The sequence below is a fragment of the Mugil cephalus genome, chromosome 6 (genome assembly GCF_022458985.1).
Source record: "Mugil cephalus isolate CIBA_MC_2020 chromosome 6, CIBA_Mcephalus_1.1, whole genome shotgun sequence".
NCBI lineage: Eukaryota > Metazoa > Chordata > Actinopteri > Mugiliformes > Mugilidae > Mugil > Mugil cephalus.
Genome location: NC_061775.1, coordinates 24,584,370 through 24,603,465, shown reverse-complemented (window position 1 = coordinate 24,603,465; position 19,096 = coordinate 24,584,370). Strand labels below are relative to the sequence as shown.

General features: G+C 43.6%; 1 protein-coding gene across 5 annotated transcripts; it reads right to left on the bottom strand.

The window, feature by feature from the left end:
* Positions 1-895: 895 nt before the first annotated feature.
* On the bottom strand, positions 896-13,294 carry b3galt2 (UDP-Gal:betaGlcNAc beta 1,3-galactosyltransferase, polypeptide 2). 5 transcript variants are annotated; one of them, XM_047587499.1, is made up of 3 exons: positions 13,106-13,294; positions 12,698-12,984; positions 896-3,329 (listed from the first exon to the last, which is right to left on the bottom strand). In XM_047587499.1, exon 3 carries the CDS (start codon positions 2,974-2,976, stop codon positions 1,639-1,641), a length of 1,338 nt encoding a protein of 445 aa, XP_047443455.1. In that variant the 5' UTR covers positions 2,977-3,329; positions 12,698-12,984; positions 13,106-13,294; the 3' UTR covers positions 896-1,638. The 5 variants fall into 5 exon arrangements, with proteins under 5 accessions (XP_047443455.1, XP_047443453.1, XP_047443454.1 ...); XM_047587497.1 differs by having other exon boundaries at positions 12,698-13,294; XM_047587498.1 differs by lacking the exon at positions 12,698-12,984.
* Positions 13,295-19,096: the final 5,802 nt, after the last annotated feature.

The following is a 19,096-nucleotide window of genomic DNA, read 5'->3' as shown; positions in this document are numbered from 1 at the left end:
TTGGATATTTTAGCAAACTATTGATAGGACATATTCGCATAGCATTCTTCACGTCACCCACGTTTTCTTTTTAGCTTTAATAGCTTCTAGACGTCATCACCTGGCTATTATCCTCTCAACTACTTTGAACGGCGAGCGTTACATGAACATCACTTTCGGTTTACTCACTCGTTAGACAAGTGTTATTGTGTAGGAGCTGCCAACAACCTAGCAAAGCCGGTGTACTTTTGGCTACAGCTTCAACACCAATGCTAGATGCTAGGTTGTTAGCTTCAGTTGCTTCACTTGGCAAACAACAGTGTTCTTTTGACTACAACTTGAACACCAAGCATTTCATGACTTCTGGTGTTACATTAACAGGCATTTGAAAGGAAGGAACTGTGCAACAACAAACGGTTTTAGGCCCCAACTTAATTTCCAATGCTCTCAAAATGGTATGACTTTGTATTTCTTCTATTGTATTATTGTGTTTAACAACTATTTGCAGTTTCTGATAAATCAATTCATCATGGTTGTATTTGATTAAATTATTATTCTTTTTCAATCATAATGTTAAGCTATTAGCAAGCATAGCTATATTTTCACATATATTAGTAGCTAGCGAGTTCATCATGAGCTTTCACACATTATGGGCAGCTAGTCTTTAGGTAGCAGCTAGTTTGAGTTGTAAACACTTATAAAAAATATTTGTTTAGCATTCATTTATAAGTAAAACCCAACATTGTAAGTAAATGAGTAGCTTCTGGTTGCAAATCTATGTAATTTCCGTACATATACTGTATATTATGAATTACGCAAGTGGTTAAATCATCAGAGCACAAATCCAGTGAACATCAGTGAAGATATTAACAATGACGACATGAAGGAACTCAGATAAATAAAAGCTACAAACACAGTGAATCCAGTACATTTAATTAATTGATTCATTGCACATTTTTTTTTCAAGTGCAGAGTCATACTCAATGTAAAGCTTTAAAAAATACAATCTCAGTCATCTCTGATGTGATTCTGGGTGCTTTCATGTAGATTTTCTTTAAAAAATAAAACACAGTTTATGACTGATAAACGTCTTTCGTGTTCTTTGATAGATCTGTAAAGTAAACACTGAGAAACAGGGCAGCATAACTGGTCAACATCAGAGATTCATATCATTCATTCATATTTAGGTAGTGTAATTTCGCGACATATTAAATGTACATTTCCCTTTGTCTGTGTAAACACAATTGTGTCTTATTATTATTTTTTTTATATATATATTTTTATTTTTGTAAGCATTTGTTGAGTGTGACATACTGTACTACCCATTAGAGGAGAACATGAAATACCACCGTTCTGTTGGCACCTGAATTATCATTAACGCCACTCTTGAGCTGCAGCTTTTCTTTTGTGCATGCTCCACATCACGCAGACATGTTCCCCATTCTCCCGTTTAGAAATAGCTTGATAGGTTTACAATACTTAACATTTTTTGTAAATTAAAAAAATAGTTTGAATCATCGACTGTACACAATAACAAAAACAATGTGCTTTTCCCCATACAGTGTATAGTGCTGAGTTCAACATGCCCTCCACCGGCGGTAGTTACAGTGCACCCATTATCTCCCTGCTTTTTGAGGCGGGTTGTAGTCACAGGATCCATCATGGAGGCCTCTCTCCGTGGAACTTTCTGTGTTTATACCTGCCGTTCTTCTCCTTGGTGATGTTGATACAGGCATTGTGCTTGTAGCTCTGCAAGTGGTTCCAGTACTTGATGAGTTCGTTGGGCTGAAATTGATGGGATGTGATCAGGTGGCTGTACTTACAACTGGAGTAAGACACCCGCCAGTGGTTGAAGAGGAACTCGTTGGGAGGGGGTGCTGGGTCGATGCGCAGTTTGGCCAGGCAGATTCCCACGTAAACGTCCTCCAGGTGCAGCCTGCGTATGCTGAGTGAGGCCTGATAGATCAGCTTGGCCATGTCCCCTGAGAACACATACCCCGTGCCTGAGCAGAATATTGGGTAGCGCTCGCTTGGATACAGCTCGGGCGGCATGTACCACTTACTGTCCTTGTTTCGGTTTGGTGCATAGCCTCTCATCAGATAGCCTGTGAAGTACTTCTGCTTGGGAGGCATCTCCGGTTTCAGCAGCTTCTGGATGAGATACTCTGTATTGACAAACATATCACTGTCTGTCTTCATCACGTAGGAGGCATGTGGGCAATAGGTGGCCACCCAGTTCATGCCCATGAGGGTTTTGATGGTCAGGTTGTAGTAAGTGTCCTGATAGTCCTGTTGGATGATATCGTGGTAAACTCGGCTCTCTTCCTCTATGCTGCTCTGGAGGTAGGTGTCCGAGCTCTTTCCCGTGCCTAGCAGAAAAAGACGGACGAACCCCAGGCCCATCGCAACGCTCTCATTTCCCCACGTCTGGCGAATTGCGTTGCGGGCATCAGCTTGTCTTGGTTCTGCAGCAATGAGTAGGATGAGGAACGGGGTGCTACCCTTGCACTTGGAGGGCTCATTTAGGATGTATCGGTAAGGCTGAGCACTAAGCCTCCCTCCTACGCCCATTTCCTTCTGTAAACTGTTATTAGTGCTCATAGAGTCCTCCAGCCCCATTACACCCATCCTGGCTCCTCCTCCTCCTCCTCCACCTATTCCTCCTCCTCCGGCCTCTCCAGCCGCCCCCTCTGCCTGCTGAGAGCTGAGGTTGAGCAGAGGCTTTGGAGCTATATACCCAATCTCCTTCCACATGCCCCTCAGGGAGCTGCTCTGGTTGGCTTCTCCCTTGGGAGTGCGGAGGCCCCTGACAGTGTAGGCCAGTGGGTTTTCTCTAGGCCCACTGCGCCCCGGCAGCCAGTCCTGGTGGCTGAAAAATAGGAAGAGGGTGAACAGCAGAGCCAGCGAGAGGAGGCCGGCCACATGGGTCCGAAAGAGCGACCGCTTGATGGTCCAGGTCATCTTGATGGGACAGCAGTGCCGCCGTCTCCACTGCATGGTGCAGATCGGGGTCGCAGGAGGCTGCTGCTGCTCGAGAATGGGCGACAGCGGCGGTCACATACAGTCACCTCAAACATGTGGTTGCCAACAATCCAGAGGGTTATCTGAGCTGGCAGACGGGTCGGAGTGAGCCTCCTGGTGGAGTCAGAGGAACGTTTGAGTCCCCCAGTGCAGCTTAAAGCAGGGTTAAAAGGGCTCCTGGTGGAGCTAGGAAGGCGGCGAGTCTATGGCCAGGGAGGTTTCTCCCTGGCTCTTCTTTGGCACTGTGGACAAACACAGGGTCATGCTCTATGTCTCGTCTCCTTCAGGATATGATAAGGGTCACCTCCTCTGTGTTTGCTCTCTCTAATCTGAAAAGAGAGAAAAAAAGAGACTGAGAAAACATTCTTGGAGGAGGTCCAAAAAAAGCCAAGCACCTCATTTTCACTGGCACTGAGCCACAAGTCAACTGTCTCTGAGTTCCAGATGTGTGTCTTTTTCACCCTACTTATGGAGAGAACTGAGCCTAATTCTTAATCAATGTATTTATGGTTTGTTTTTGACACACAGAGTAATTATAAATTAATTTCTTCCAGATGCAAAAGCCCCAATTAGAGCCTTCTGTGGATGCAAGGCCTAATATGGTAAATGGGTGTTTTGGTAAGCTGGCTTAACATTTTGAAAGGCAAAAGCTGAATCAATACGACAGCACTGTAGTGCTTTTGATTGCAAAGGGACGGAGAGCGCGGTAGGGTGTGATGTGGCTTTTCAGGGAAAGAAAATTTCGACAGCACATTAGTGCTTGAAAGGAAGATTGCTGCTGTAAAAAAATGACTGTGCATACAGTGCATTTGCGTGGTTGAATAAAGAGTTGCTCAAGGTGAGTACCTAGTTGCTGAGATACAGTCTAACACGCATAATCAGAACACCTCGGCTGCTCAGTAAACACAACTATTGGTTTTCACAGTGACAGAGGAAAAAAAGCATGCCCTTAATCATCACAGACGCATTTTAAAATACAGAGGAAAACAAAATACTCTGAGCTATGGGCTGGACATGTGGCGCCGGGCATGGTGAGATGGTGGATCCTTCTTGCATGTCATTATTCAGCCCAATGCCTGAGGCAGAGGTATAAATTGCAGGTTCGCTCAATGTGGTGCCAGCTAATGCTACTCTGGGCTGCACGGGCAAACAAGTGCCATCAGCCCCCACTGTGCATCAACAGCCAGGGAGGAGATGCATCTGTCAGAAGGAGTTTTCAGGGTTCAGCGGGCAGTGGTGCCGAAGCCTGAACCAGCCCCCGGCGATAGCGGCCTTCGCTCACCATTCACCTTCCACCTTCAGCTTATCAATGCTGCCTGGTGTCCAACTGAGATCACCCAGGCCACTCGACCTTCTAACACAAACGGGCACAAACGACAGAGCTTAAATGTGCACATGCAGACACGCAGAGACGCAACAATGTGGAGAACACCCAAATGACCACATCTGAGTGATTGCGCACTGTATGCGCACACTGATTCACCAAGGCAAATAGTCCACAACTACAACATTTAGTGTGCACTGCACGTAACGATGTGCACACCAAATCCTGCACACATAATCATTTTTTTGCGTACACACACACACACAGTACACACAAAATATTGTGCAGACCAGATTTAATGATAATCACAACAAATATGCATTAGGAAGTAATCAGTCGTATGTGTGCAAACTCATATAAAAGATGCATGTGCACATAATTACATCCACACTAGACGCATGCACACACAGTAGCGGTAGACACAAAACAGAATATGCCAGCAGAAACTTGGAGGTTATGCTAGGCTCTAGTGAATATTAATGTTGCAGCAGCGTAGCAGTTTTGAATCCTTCCATCCTTCCTGTGCGTGTTAATTTACTGCCTGCCTGCGTTGCCATTCTTCATTATTTGTTTGCTTGCTTTTGAATCATTCGCAGATGCCGAACAACAACACATTATTTTGTGCAAACGCTACACGCCGGCTTAGTATGAGAAAGATCGGCTAAACTTCCTAGTTTCATTTCCTACTACGTTCGCTCATTCATCATGACAACTGACAAGGAACACGATAACCTTTTCAGGCGCGTGTGCTTACCCAGCGCAAGCAATTACAGGAGAATGAGAGGGGCCAGGGCCGGCTTTGTTTTAAAGGTTAACATACTTTACATCGAAGCATATCCAGGGCTTGAGAGATTTCCGCTGTCATCTAAATGAACATCAAGTTACATGAGGTCTGATGGAGAACGCACACACGCGCACGCACACACACCAAGGCACACATTAAGTACATGTGTACATGAAGTAGATGCCCACACACTTTGACATCCGCCCACCCAAACAAGCAGGCAACGATGAATGGCTTGTTTTTTTTTTGTTTTTTTTTTTAAATTTCACTCCGAGATCACACATCCATTTCTACTTTGTAGCACTTTCATTTAATCTGCCAGTGCCTCTCCTCATTAATTCATTTTCTTGCCTCCCATCAATGTCACTTCTATGCAAGCCAATTAGTTACACTAGCACTAATTAAAGCCCCAGCGATTCTGCAGCGGTCAATAATCAGAGCGGAGGCTGAGGGAGTGGCACGCCGGCGACGTTCTAGGCATACATTACTGAGACGTCTCTGTCACCACACCCGCTTCAAACCTGGAGGAAAAAAAATAAAATGAAACGAGAAGGGAGAGAGAGAAAAAAAACTTCCAAGGTTCACGCGCCATTCTCCACAGTCTGCTTTCTTTGAATCCGCGGCTACATAAGCAGTCTAGCCTCCTTTCGCCTCGACAATGCGATGCATGCAAAACAAGCTTCGCCGATGTCGATGAGGATGTGACCTTCATCCAGCGGAACCGTGCACTTTGTGATAGTGACACATTTACCTCGGGAAAAACACGGCCCCCACCCCATCCCGCCGCTCTCCCCTCGTTTATGAGCCGTTTAGAGTGGCTGCTCACCAATGTTAAATTCGGCTCTGTGGAAGCAGGCCTGGCTGATTACGTGGCTGACTCAGGTTCCACTGTTCTCTAATAGCGCTGCCTTGGAGCAATCGCCACATTTCCACTTTATTTTAATGATGGAGCAGCGTTGAGGCACGTGGCCTTTTTCGGCGTGTAGATTAATGAGGTTCATTATGTCTTATTTTAGATATATATATATTACGGTTTTCTTACCTTCAGACATAATTATGAGCAGATGTTTGTGTTACCTGCTTGACAGTTTTTTTACTGTGACTCCTGTCTTTTTCAGAACCGTGTTGCTGACTCTGGGTTGATGCCCTTTCTTGCCTTCTTCCTGATCTCAATGGCTTCTTTAATTCAATGTTTGAATTTATTAGTTTCTGATGTGATGATTTTGCTCTTGTCCCAGTCCATAACGTGATTATTTCTCCTGCAGTGATCTGTGATTGCTGATTTTAAATTGCTTTGTTCCTCTGTTTTTGAGTGTGTTTTGTTCTTCTCTCTTTTTGTTTATTGTCTTTGTTTTTGACTTGTCGTTGTCCTTTTTTTCTATGGCCCATCTCGGATACTGGCAAAGCATTTGTGCGTGCGTGTTGAATGTGTTTTTCCCTCCTCCTGTCTGTTTTTATCTTCCGTGATGATGCTGGCCTGCCGATAAATTACACATCAGAAACACGTCGGATGACGCTTCTGAGAAAGACTGGAGTCACGGTGGAACCTGTCAAGCAGGTGACATGAGTCTCATAATCTCCTCACCTGTAATTATGTCTGAAGAGAAGAAAACTGTAATATAGATCAACAGTATGTCTACGAAAACGAGGAAATGCTGCAATTCAAATTGCTCAATCCATCCAACAAAAACAGGAACAAAAACACGTCTCATGTCAATATACATTTCCCACGCTTTTCTATGAAGGTGTGTCCTCATCCTCTCTCTGCGTTCATCTCATTTCTCAACCCCACCCCTCTCCTTTCTTCGCTTCCTCCTCCCTCTTTCATTACATGAATCAGGAAGAGAAGGAGCTGAAGCTTCCTGAGACGTGCCTCAACCCCGAGTCTCACTCCCTGGGTTCCTCCACGTCTAAAGACCATCATTCATCTCCCCTCGACCCTTCTCATCCCTCCAGCTAGTTCCCTCAGGTACAATTAACGGCCTCGCATCAAGTAAGATGTGGTCTTTGTCGGTGAGCCAACAGATATTCATTTCACTCAGCTGAAGACGAAAATTCTTCCGTTTTTTTGTTTTGTTTTTGCTTGAAAGCGACTCAAACAATTCATGAGTTCATCAAATAGTTAAGTCGAGTAACCGTTCTAGCTGTAAGTGCTTCAAAGCTGTTCCATTCCACGTATTGACTTACTGGACTGAACTGACATGTGTTTTTATTAAATTTATTATCGGCGCTTTCCCCTTCAGAACAGCCATTGTTGTACTTCTACTTTTACCCGAATCTGTTGCAACTCAAACTCTTAACTGAGTGGCAAAGTAGCAGCCGTACGCTCAACAAATTTGAAGTCATCCAACGACGCGGAGTTCACAAAACGATGCAGCCGGCAGCCACAGATGACTTTTCTATTTAAATTTGCTCCCTCCACTGACTTAGGTTTTCAATTTTCCCAGAGAAAGGTTATAATAATGTCTCTTCAACATCCAAACCTTTACCAGGAAATGAAGTCGCGGCTCTTCCTGTTCTACTTTTTAATTCCGCAGCGGATCCTTGGTGTGCTGCGCTCCGTGGAGGCATCAATTTTTCAAATCAAAACAGAATTTTGTCTGTTTGATGCCGGCCAGGGTTCGGTGAGAATGCATTTAGAAGCAGAGCAGATAGACAGAAGCACGGCCAGTTTTGATTGCGTTTGAGGCTGCCGAGGTTCGGCCCTCTATGTTAGCATTCCAGATGGGAGTCGAGAACCAAACTCAAGACAGAAAAGAACTGCTTGCTCTCCCTTTCAGAACTCTCTTTCCATTGTTTCCTTACTGCATTGCTTATGCTGGCAAAAATCACCGCACTGAACTAGTTTCACTGCCAATATGGGTTGGGCTCCACAGCAATGACTTTTAAAAATTTCATATGTGCTTTTGTTCTCCTTGAGGTCCTGCTGAGCTCATCTCAAAACCAACGTTGCGGGGAGCGCAGACCTGGGCTTGGTTCAGAGCGAACACGGGGAAGGAAGGAGGACGGACCGCTGGCGAATCCGCGCATCTCCCGTGGAGCCTGACGTGGCCTCCTCTCAACTCCCTCATCCTGATCACTTTCCTCACTCCTGTTCGGCTGCAGTTCTCTTCAGCAACCTGTCATTTTCTGCTGTTGTTTATCTTCACACTGCGAGTTCACAGACACTCCCGAGGAAACAGCTAATACAGAGGTGAAGGGAGGTGCCACAGCTCCTTCACTTAATATCCTGTATTTGACCAGGTGATGCTCCCGAATTGGCTTTACCAAAGAGAAGAGAAGGTTTTCACCGACAAAAATACTATTATATAAGACAGGAAGTCCCAACTTTAAGGAGGGTTATAGTTTTTTGTTTTTTATTGAATCAGATGTCCACCTACAGCCCCGTCGGATCAAAAACTGCTTTATCCACTCTTCATTTTAACAGTGCAAAATAATGGTTAGTTGCCTCAGATTGAGTCACTTTTACAATATTTCCTCTTGTAGTTCAAACTAATCCAAACAGTTGAAGGGTTAACTCTGATTATTTATCCCTTACACCTATAGATATCTATTGCGCCTTCAAGTCATAATATGAGATTAAAGACCAAATAAATAGATTAAACTGTTCAACCAGTAGTTTTGGCTAAACTTTCAATTTAATATACATTTTTAACAGCGCGTCTAAACATTTCAGCTGTTTTTACATTGCTTTTAATGCTGATCATTAAAGCGTCACATTTAAAAGCTTCTTTGAGCAATTCCCCAATTTATAGAGTTTTAATGAATTATTTCATTTCTGCATACAAATGCAAACCATTTCAATTGTTCATGATTCAACCTTTTAGCTACCTACCCAATAACTTACTCTAATAGTTATCCTAAAGTAACATTAAATGCTAAAAATGATGAATATTAGCCTGCCCGCTTGGTAACTGCTCATCAGATGCCTTGAATGCAACACGTGGCATTTCGGTGACTCAAGATGAGGGCAAATTAATCTAAAATCATGCCACTGCAGAACTACGGTTGTTGGGAAGTACCTAGTTTTTTTGGATGACTGGGGGTTGGTCTGATTATGTTTGACAGACACCAGGTAACATGCATTTGCATGTCACCTGATGATTTGATTTGCATGTCATGTCACTCTCACTTCAATCATCTCGTCAACGAACATCTTGTGGTTTGTTTAGTCAAGTGGACAGACAGGGTTTATCTGAAAACAGCTTGTCCGCAAGCCAAATACAACAGAGCGAGATGGGACTGGATGTGCTCATATCATGTTCCTCTGGATAATCTGGACTTTGCAGTGTACAGTGTACAACTCACTCCTGCAAATAGAAGGGGAGGTGATGCTTTGGAGCGAGTGAGCCGACACGTTTGGAAATTCTCCGTATTTGCGATTCAACTGGGATAGGGCCGCAGGGAGAGGGAGGGTCGCATACTTTCTAAGTGCCGCTGAGAGGATGAGTGACAGTGGACGGCCAGCTGTGCTCTTATCCTTCATCACTAGTAGCTGGTCAGATGCTGGCAAGGCCACTTGAGCCCCTCCATCCCATGAAATGACCATATCTGATTCTTAAAAGGGTCACTTCACCCAAATCACTTCTGCCCGAAGAGAGGACAGTTTCGGTTCGGTTCGACGTTTTGTTGCTAGGCTGAAACGAGTACTCCATTAATCAATATTTCACTGGCAAATAATTAATGTGGAACTATTTTTAGGATCAAGTGAAATTACGTCCAGTTTTAAACTAAATTAACCTTTAGACCGAGACACTTTTATGATATTCTTTGGATTTTTAACTTTTTTTGTTTTGTTTTTTTTGCACAAAATAAGCACAGTTCCCTGATTATTTATCCCTTACACCTATAGATATCTATTGCGCCTCCAAGTCATAATACGAGATTAAAGACAAAATAAATAGATTAAACTGTTCAACCAGTAGTTTTGGCTAAACTTTCAATTTAATATGTTTCAATTTAATATACATTTTTAACAGCGCGTCTAAACATTTCAGCTGTTTTTACATTGCTTTTAATGCTGATCATTAAAGCGTCACATTTAAAGACTTCTTTGAGCAATTCCCCAATTTATAGAGTTTCTAATGAATTATTTCATTTCTGAATACAAATGCAAACCATTTCAATTGCTCATGATTCAACCTTTTAGCTACTTGCGCAATAACTTACTCTAATAGTTATCCTAAAGTAACATTAAGTGCTAAAAATGATGAATATTAGCCTGCCCGCTTGGTAACTGCTCATCAGATGCCTTGAATGCAACACGTGGCATTTCGGTGACTCAAGATGAGGGCAAATTAATCTAAAATCATGCCACTGCAGAACTACGGTTGTTGGGAAGTACCTAGTTTTTTTGGATGACTGGCTGTTGGTCTGATTATGTTTGACAGACACCAGGTAACATGCATTTGCATGTCACCTGATGATTTGATTTGCATGTCATGTCACTCTCACTTCAATCATCTCGTCAACGAACATCTTGTGGTTTGTTTAGTCAAGTGGACAGACGGGTTTATCTGAAAACAGCTTGTCCGCAAGCCAAATACAACAGAGCGAGATGGGACTGACACGTTTGGAAATTCTCCGTATTTGCGATTCAACTGGGATAGGGCCGCAGGGAGAGGGAGGGTCGCGTTCTGGCTAAGTGCCGCTGAGAGGATGAGTGACAGTGGACGGCCAGCTGTGCTCTTATCCTTCATCACTAGTGGCTGGTCAGATGTGGGCCAGGCCACTCGAGCCCCTCCATCGCGCGAAATGACCATATATGATTCTTAAAAGGGTCACTTCACCCAAATCACTTCTGCCCGAAGAGAGGACAGTTTCGGTTCGAGGTTGCCATGTCTTCACATTCAGGGTTTTAATGAAAGCTGCTCTGTCTGCACAGACGTTTTGTTGCTAGGCTGAAACGAGTACTCCATTAATCAATATTTCACTGGCAAATAATTAATGTGACTATTTTTAGGATCAAGTGAAATTATGTCCAGTTCTAAAGCAAATTAGCTTTTAGACCGAGACACTTTTATGATATTCTTTGGATTTTTAACTTTTTTTTTTTTTTTTGCACAAAATAAGCAGAGTTCCCTTTAGATTTTAGGAAACTTGAATGTTCATTTGTCCTCGTGTTGCGTCATTTTAAATAATCAATTATTTAAAACAAAAAAGAAAGTTGAAATAATAACTGTGCAACAGCTGCAGCTCTAAATATGCAAGTATATCTTACATGCAACGAGTTCCACACATTTACTCCCATTCGTCATTTGTTTGAACTGATCCTTTAAACGCACAAAGCCACATAATGCAGAGGTAACTGTGCAACATTTAGATTCATTTGGCCTTTAAGACGCCTGTAAGAAATGCTTGAGCAGCCTCTTAAAACAGGACTCAAAGATACAAGAGACCTCTGGGAAATAAAGCTTTGGCAGCACCGAGCCACTGTAGCTGTAGTAAATATTATATGACAGTGATTCTCTCGCACTCGGAGAGAGAGGGAGATCTTCACTCCTTCTCCTCCTCCGCCTTCTCACTGTGCCGCTGATTCTTTCACCACTGTATTAATTTTGTCCTGTTGTACTTCGCTAATAAAGGCCCGGGCATATTATTTTCGCCTGGATACTTTTGGAGGATGTCAGTTGAGACGCCACAGTAATAAATTACGTGGTGGTTTGAAAATTAGACCTTATTAAAGTTTCATAGTCTAGTGGGCACCCAGATGGTGAGGGCTAGCCGATATTATATATATATATATATATATATGTCCATCTCTGCATTGAGCACATATTCTAAGTATGCACCAAGCTCAGAGCCAAACATCTCAGGCAGCCTGACACGATGAAGTGGATAAAAAGCCCAGTTAATTGAACTGGATCAATGGAAACTCCCTGGCCGGGCCTCTTGGCAGGACCACAGAGGAGTTTTCTGAACTTGAATTTATGGAAAGGAATACAGCGTGGGCTACTGACCCCTATACGAAGGCACTGATTGTACCATCAGGAGCAGGATAAAAAAAAAAAAAAAGATTAGACTTTCCTGCTCTTAGCAAAGACGGATGAATGCTGTCACCAGATGGTTCATCCTTAGGGAGCGGAGTGATAGTAAAGTATTCTTAATTGTGCAAGGGTGCACGTGGTTCAAAAACATTTTAAAGATTCACTGGTGCCCGTACAGTGTCTGATGGAGAGGAAAGTGAACGATCCCGGGATGATACTGACAAATTGATTGATGGATAGATGGGAGCCTAGTCGAGGCGGCGGAGGGAAAGGTGGATGTGATGGAGGGGAGGGGAGGGTGGGGGAAGGCTAAATGAATGATGAGGATGCTGGAGGACTGATGAGGCGTGCGGTGCTGCGTACCTCCTCCTCCTCATGCCGCTGATGCCGCCGCCGCTGCGGCTGCTGACGGGGCTGCGGTCGCCAGGTGGAGAGAGTGAACCCCGGCGCAGGCGCTCGCCATCGCCGCCTCTCCGCTCCGGACTGGAAGGGATTCAGTGCCTCCCCCTCGTCCTGCTCCCTCCCTCCCCTCACTAATCGCGCTGACACCTTGGATGTGTTACGTCCTCCCTCCTCGTCCACATCCCCACAGGCTCAACAAACCTGCGGGTTTTTTGGTTCTCCTGCTGCTGCGCCTCCTCCTCCTCTTCTTCTCCTCCTCCCTGGCTCCTTGTGTCCGTGCAAAGCAGCCTCAGACAAATATATATATATATATCTTTCGCTTCACGGTTGTTTCCCGATCTTATCCAAGTTTATCCCGCACCCCAGATGTGTTATTCAATGCAGAGATGGGAAGAGAAAACACCAAAACATCCCCGCATCGTTACCCGTAGCCCGGTCCGCTGGAAGGATAAGAGCGCAGCGGCGACGGAGCAGCGGCTGGTACCAGGCTTGGTGTAGAGTTGAAGCGCAAGGAACCAAGCAAGAAAACAGAATTTAAAGCAAAAAATATATATATTGCATCTCCCCAAGTCCTGGAGGAGGAGAAAAATAAACAAGAAACTAGTCTACCTTCAACGTCCCTGCTTCTGTTTTTCCAGTCCGCCCCCTTCTTGTTTTTTTTCTCTGCTCCTGGTCCACCCTCCCCTGTGCTCCGGCTCTCGTACCGAGCCCTGTCGGATTTCTCGGCCGGCCGAGGAAGCTGCTGGCCCGCGTACGCTGGCTGTCAGACACCTCTACACTGACGGAACTCTACCACGTCACTGCATTCTTAGCGGAGCATCTCACGTGACCCATTTCGGCGCTTGTGCTGCGTTTAGGGGGTGCATGTGAAAAGCATGCTCCTGTCAATTCACTCTCACTCTCTCTCTCTCTCTTTTTCTCTCTCTCTCTCCTCCCCACTCTCTCACACACACACACAAACAGCCCAGCTAACGATGTTTTACAAAAAAAACATAAAGAGATGCAGTCTGTAATATCACTCCTTATGGTCCTAGGTTATACGCAGGTTTTACTAAAATTATTACATTAAACGATAGTTATAACATAATAATAGCAATAAAATAATTATGTGGTAATTCATTGTTCTCTGCTTTAGCTACGTATAAAAATTGGATTCCTGAAGAGCTCACTAAGCTTTTGAAGCTGGTACCTCTGGTTGTCACCATCTTCACCTAAAGATTTAACTTCTGTCGTGTTACTCGAACGTGGTGTTTCCATTACACTTTTTTTCACAAAATAAAAGCAATACTTCAGAAATTTCAATAGTACTATTGCGATATGTACGCGTTTGCATTGAAAGGCGTTTTGAGAATGAGCTGTGACTCTCATAAAGTCTGGTCTCTCGATATCTCATAGTTGTCTCAAATTCTCATTAGGCGAGACTTCACTTCGAGGAAGGTGGACTTTAAATGAACTGGTCTCATGACCCCCTGTGTCACCTCCGGTGTCACCAGTGACAAGGAATTGCGGAAAAGGTCTCTCCATTGCACTTTTGCGATAAACTGTTATATTGATAGGTCTAAGAAAAAAAACACCTCAGGAGAACGTCCTCTTTGGGTTTTGCACATTTGTAGGGGGAAATACAGCAAGAGACTATGAACAAATCCATCGTGATGTCACCCATTGGATTATGAACCTAGAAAATGAAGCCCAAAGTGGGCGGAGCCCATGGTTGCCATGTTGGATGAGCTTTACTCCGCCCATACTCAGATATTTTAAATGATGGGAGTCTTTTTCCCCATCCCCCATCATTATTGTGTTTCTAATCCTGGGTTTATCTTTAGTTGACCTCCCCTCATCCGCCAACCTAACCGTCCTTATGGGGCGTAACAACTTCTAAACTGGATGGCACACTCTACCAGTTTGGACACACCGTCTCCTTCAATTCACTGAGAAAGCGTTTCCAAACTTTTGACTGGTAGTGTAGGCACGGCATACTCTTACACCGTAACCAGATAGCAGACATATCTGCCCCTAATCTGGGTCACTTGAGCCAGGCTGAACATTGGACACGGCAAACGGCGTGAAGACCAGACGTGGCCCAAATATGCACCCCCCCAAGAAACTACACGTCAACGCAAGCTGCAGCAGATGGGACTGGTCCCAAATGCATTTCTTTGTTCACGTCTCTCGGCGGCCTCCTACAAATTATCTGCTCAGCTGTCTTCTCAGAGAAGTAGTTGTTGTTCACCGTTTATTAACTTCAACATGAGCCTCTCAGTTCCAGTCGCCAGTCAGTCTGTGAAGTGCACAAGAAGCTTAACACAGCTGCCAAGCAGCGGACTAGCGCTTTGGCAAAGTACATACAAACTTGTAACCTGTAACAGCACATGTGTCTGAGATATACACCGATCAGGCATAACATTATGACTAGACAGGGGAAGTAAATAACATTGACCATCTGATCTGCTGGGAAACTTTCGGACCTTGTATTCATTCGTATGAATGTTACTTAAACATGTAGCACCCACCCAGACTAGACCAGGCACCCCCACCCCATAGGGATGATGCTCCGCAGCCAGCAGCCAACCCCAGCAGGATGTGGCCTGACACAGACACACACAAAAAATGGTTTAGGAACAACTAAAAACAAATCATGATAAACAGCAGAAGGTGTTGACCTGGCCTCGAAAGATTCCAAACTGATAAAATATCCATGCCTCCTCTCAACCCGTAGGACCCAAAGAGTCCTATGAATTTATTTATCCCCCATAGTAACTATAATATATAGATACTAAGTAAACAGTACAGATGTAAATAAACATGATAAATAAAATAAAGATAAACAAAGTAGAAATATAAATTAGAACATGAGTTTGTGCCAGGAAAAATAAAATGTGCACAACACTGGGTTGTGCAAATCACACAGATCCACCAGAATTTAACAGTTCCTCAGCTGTTTTGTAGGCACAAGCGAGACCATCACGATATTAAGAAGGGGGTCATAATGTTGCCCATAATGATGCCCACCTTTTTCAGCCTGCCAGTACTGGCATTTACAAAGTCTGGTTCATGAAGAAATGCCATCACTTCAACACCTTCACAATGTTCCGGAATGAAGCTCATTTCCTCCACATTTCCCACATTCACGTGAATGCAACATCCCTCCCTCCTCTTCCACACCGCCAACACCACCACCACCAGAGCCAACCACCCTGCTCCCCCCTTTGTGGGTGGAAAAAAAAAGGGGGGATTTAACTCCGTAAGAGCATGGTGGCCACTGGTAGTCTGATAACAGCTGGATTTTCCACCATTGTGCTCTTTGTCTAACGCTGTCTGCAGCGGCTCTCCCCGGACTCTACCTTTTTAGACCGTTTCTAAATTAAAAATGTTATCATCTTTTGCCCTGTTTGCTACATTAGTGATGCATCATTATGCACACACGATTACCAGCTATATTTAGCGTGCATTCACATCTAAACTGAAAGAAAAAGAAAGAAAAACAGGCGCTCCGTCACCACAGACTTTTCGCCTCCACCCCAGCCACTGAGGATGAAACCCTACCTGCCTCATTAAAGACTTAAAGACAATGCAAAAGCTTCATGAGCCTTCAGTCTTGTTTACTCTGACGGCAACTTGAGAGACTGACGCGTCTCTCGATAAGGGATGAAAGCAGCTTTCCCTCTCTGGGCAGAAGTGGAGCAGATGGAATTATGGCTCATGCAAATGCTGTTCACTACCACAGGGACAGTAAGCCGACGGGAGAGCGGCCTCTCGCAGCACCGTAAATATTGTAAGGTAGCACCACAGCATAGGAGCACACGGGTGATTGAATAATTAATAGGAGCTGTGTCTCTGACAGAAATACTGTAGGAGAACATCTGATTTCTTCACTGACTCAGCAGGACAAAGAGGACCGTTGTTTTGTTTCTACAGATTCTGAAGCCATAAATCAAGCTTTTAAGGACATTCCGATGCCACGCTAACAATCATTTGCATTTACAATTGTGCTAATCCAACTCCATGTACCCAGAGGACCAGACTTTCCGCAGCCATCGGGCCATCTGGACCTCTCTGTGACTGAGTGCTCATTCTCCACTGGAATCAGAAACTATGAAATGTACAGTTGTGATAAAAAACCCAACATGTATACCACATTCAACTCATCATCTGTATTAAATCCATGTTTTTTTTTGTTCATGTCTCTCAGTGCTATAAGGACGAAGTTAAACCTTAAGTTAAACATAAAAAAAAACGAACCATACTGCCATCCAGAAGCCAGCAGCAGAAAGTTAGTACAGCATACTATTAGTTATCATATGAGTTAGGACATTGAGTAATGTTGTAGAACAGGGCTCTTCAACTATATCCAGGTCAAGGCCTCACGAACTGATGGATTAAATACGGAGCCCCTATATATATATGTGTGTGTTCTATACTAAACTTGGCCTGGTGCTATTTATAAATATACATTATTACTATCGTGTTGCATTCAATTTTAAGCTATCCCTTATCCCTTTGCCAAAATATGTTGGATTCATGTTAATGTGCATTTAAAGAAATTTAAATTTGTGAAGGAAAATTAAAAAATGTATAAAAGATCCTGGGGGTTGCGGACCCCCTGTTGAAGACCTGTGTTCTAGAACTTATGAATTTTTCTGATAATGTGCTTTCATGCTGAAATTATGTTCAATTGAAAATGTGTGTCTCAACTCTGGGTTGACCTCAGTGACAAGCAGATGAGTATATGTCTTCATCTTTAATGTTCTTAGAGGGTGAAATGGGAGGCCCTGTGTAAATCATTCTAAAGGCACGAAGATCATTTTTGCTAACAAAGGGAAACACTTCAGTGATAGTCCAGCGTCTGGCAAAAGAGGCTCAATCTTACTTGTGCTTTTGTCTTTTTTTATTCTTCATTCGATCTAGTTTGTCTTTAGTCTTTATCTTGTCCCCATCTTCGTTGAAGTTTTTCTGCACTTTTACTCTTAACTTGATGTTTTTGTTTTACCCACCTATTGGTTTAAAGTCCTTTTATTGAATGCACGACTTTTTCAAAGCTCAAGCTGAAGTTTCTTTAGCTTTTAAGACATGTCATGCATTAGGCTGTGATATCGTAGTTGATATTTTCGACCAGCCATCAAAGTATTTTTCAATTTTATTATTAGCGACTATGACCTTTTACCACACTTCATCAACTCTTCGATCCAGCGACTTCGCCGCTGCCATTCTGCCTGTGCAACACTCCTTTGCTCCAAGCGACGGCGGAGGTCGGGGTCACCTGGAAATGTCTGTCTCATGAAAACTGCTCTCAACACCTCGGTGCCGCTAGGTTTCCCCATCAGTACCGCCGCGGAGATCTGAGCTCTCAGCGACAGCTCATTCCGTGCTTTGATCAGAGTCGATGTCATGTGGTAAATCTCAACAAATCTTAAATTATACTGGCTCAATCTTTAATTTAGAAAATTGGGTTCCGTCTGTGTCCTTATTTTTGTTCAGTTGCTTCTCACTATGGCCGAAATCCATTCATTTCGCTATTCTTTGACTCATTTTCATTCTACACCAACTGTTGTGTTGCATCATCATATTATTCGTTATCGTTATTATTCGTTATTCACTAATTATGTTAATTAAATCATATATTCCACTTAAGTCATTGTCAGAAAGATCCTTGTGAGCTGGAAATAGATGATCACTGTGTTGCGGGCTGACGCTTCAGATGATGAGACTGATTTAATGTTAATTCATTTAAACTGTTTTCCTCTAAAGAGGGGGGTGACCCAAATGTCTACGAGAGCCTTATGAAACTTAAGTGTTTAATAACTTATTTCCTCTACAATACTTTGGAGGCCATTAGCTCGGGTACCCGGCTGGTGAGAGAGTATTTGTCAGAAGAAAGTAATACCGAGGTTGTGATTGATTTCCTGTGGCTGCCAGGTTAGAGGCAGCGCGCCTTTGAACATTAATATCATGTGGCATCCATTAGATAGGTGACTTCCTCAACTCGTCTAGCCCCGGTTGCTCCTTGCAAGAAGCGGCGTATCAAAATTTAAATTGTCATCATTAATTGCTGGTGCTTGGGGAGTATCGCGGTCCACCTCTGTTGCTGCGGTTGAAGGAAATATGCTGCACGACTCACACACTCACACACACACACAAAACAACCCTATACTTTATTACTTTTTGAATTCCTCAGAAATGCCTTTCTGTGCGTCATTTTCTTTAAAACATATTTCCGTTCTTGCAACGTGATCTCTTTTTATCTTTAAACACCCAAGGCTTGAAGAGCGAAGTCAGTGAAAGTATCTGTGTGCTTTGGCACAAAGTGAGGCGCTTCTCGTAAATATGTGACTGCTGTGAAAACGCAAATAAAGACATAGAGCGCTTTGCTTTCATTGTATTTTCCCCCGTTGTTTTGCTTCGGACCCACTTTTAAGGAGGAGGGTGGGGGGGGCGTAAAAAATGAAGGTGCGAGCTGCCGTTTCTTTTTCTATGCAAAGCAATAAGTTCAAACACAAATGGTTCAAGATTTACACAGCAGTCTGGAAAACGTTTCACATTTGAATAATTTCTAATTTCTATGCTTTCAATCACGGTCAAACCGTTATATTGGGCAAATTCTGA

Bases quoted from the DNA above. Each gene is read 5' to 3' on its own strand.
- b3galt2 (XM_047587497.1), bottom strand. From the start codon at position 2,976: ATGCAGTGGAGACGGCGGCACTGCTGTCCCATCAAGATGACCTGGACC.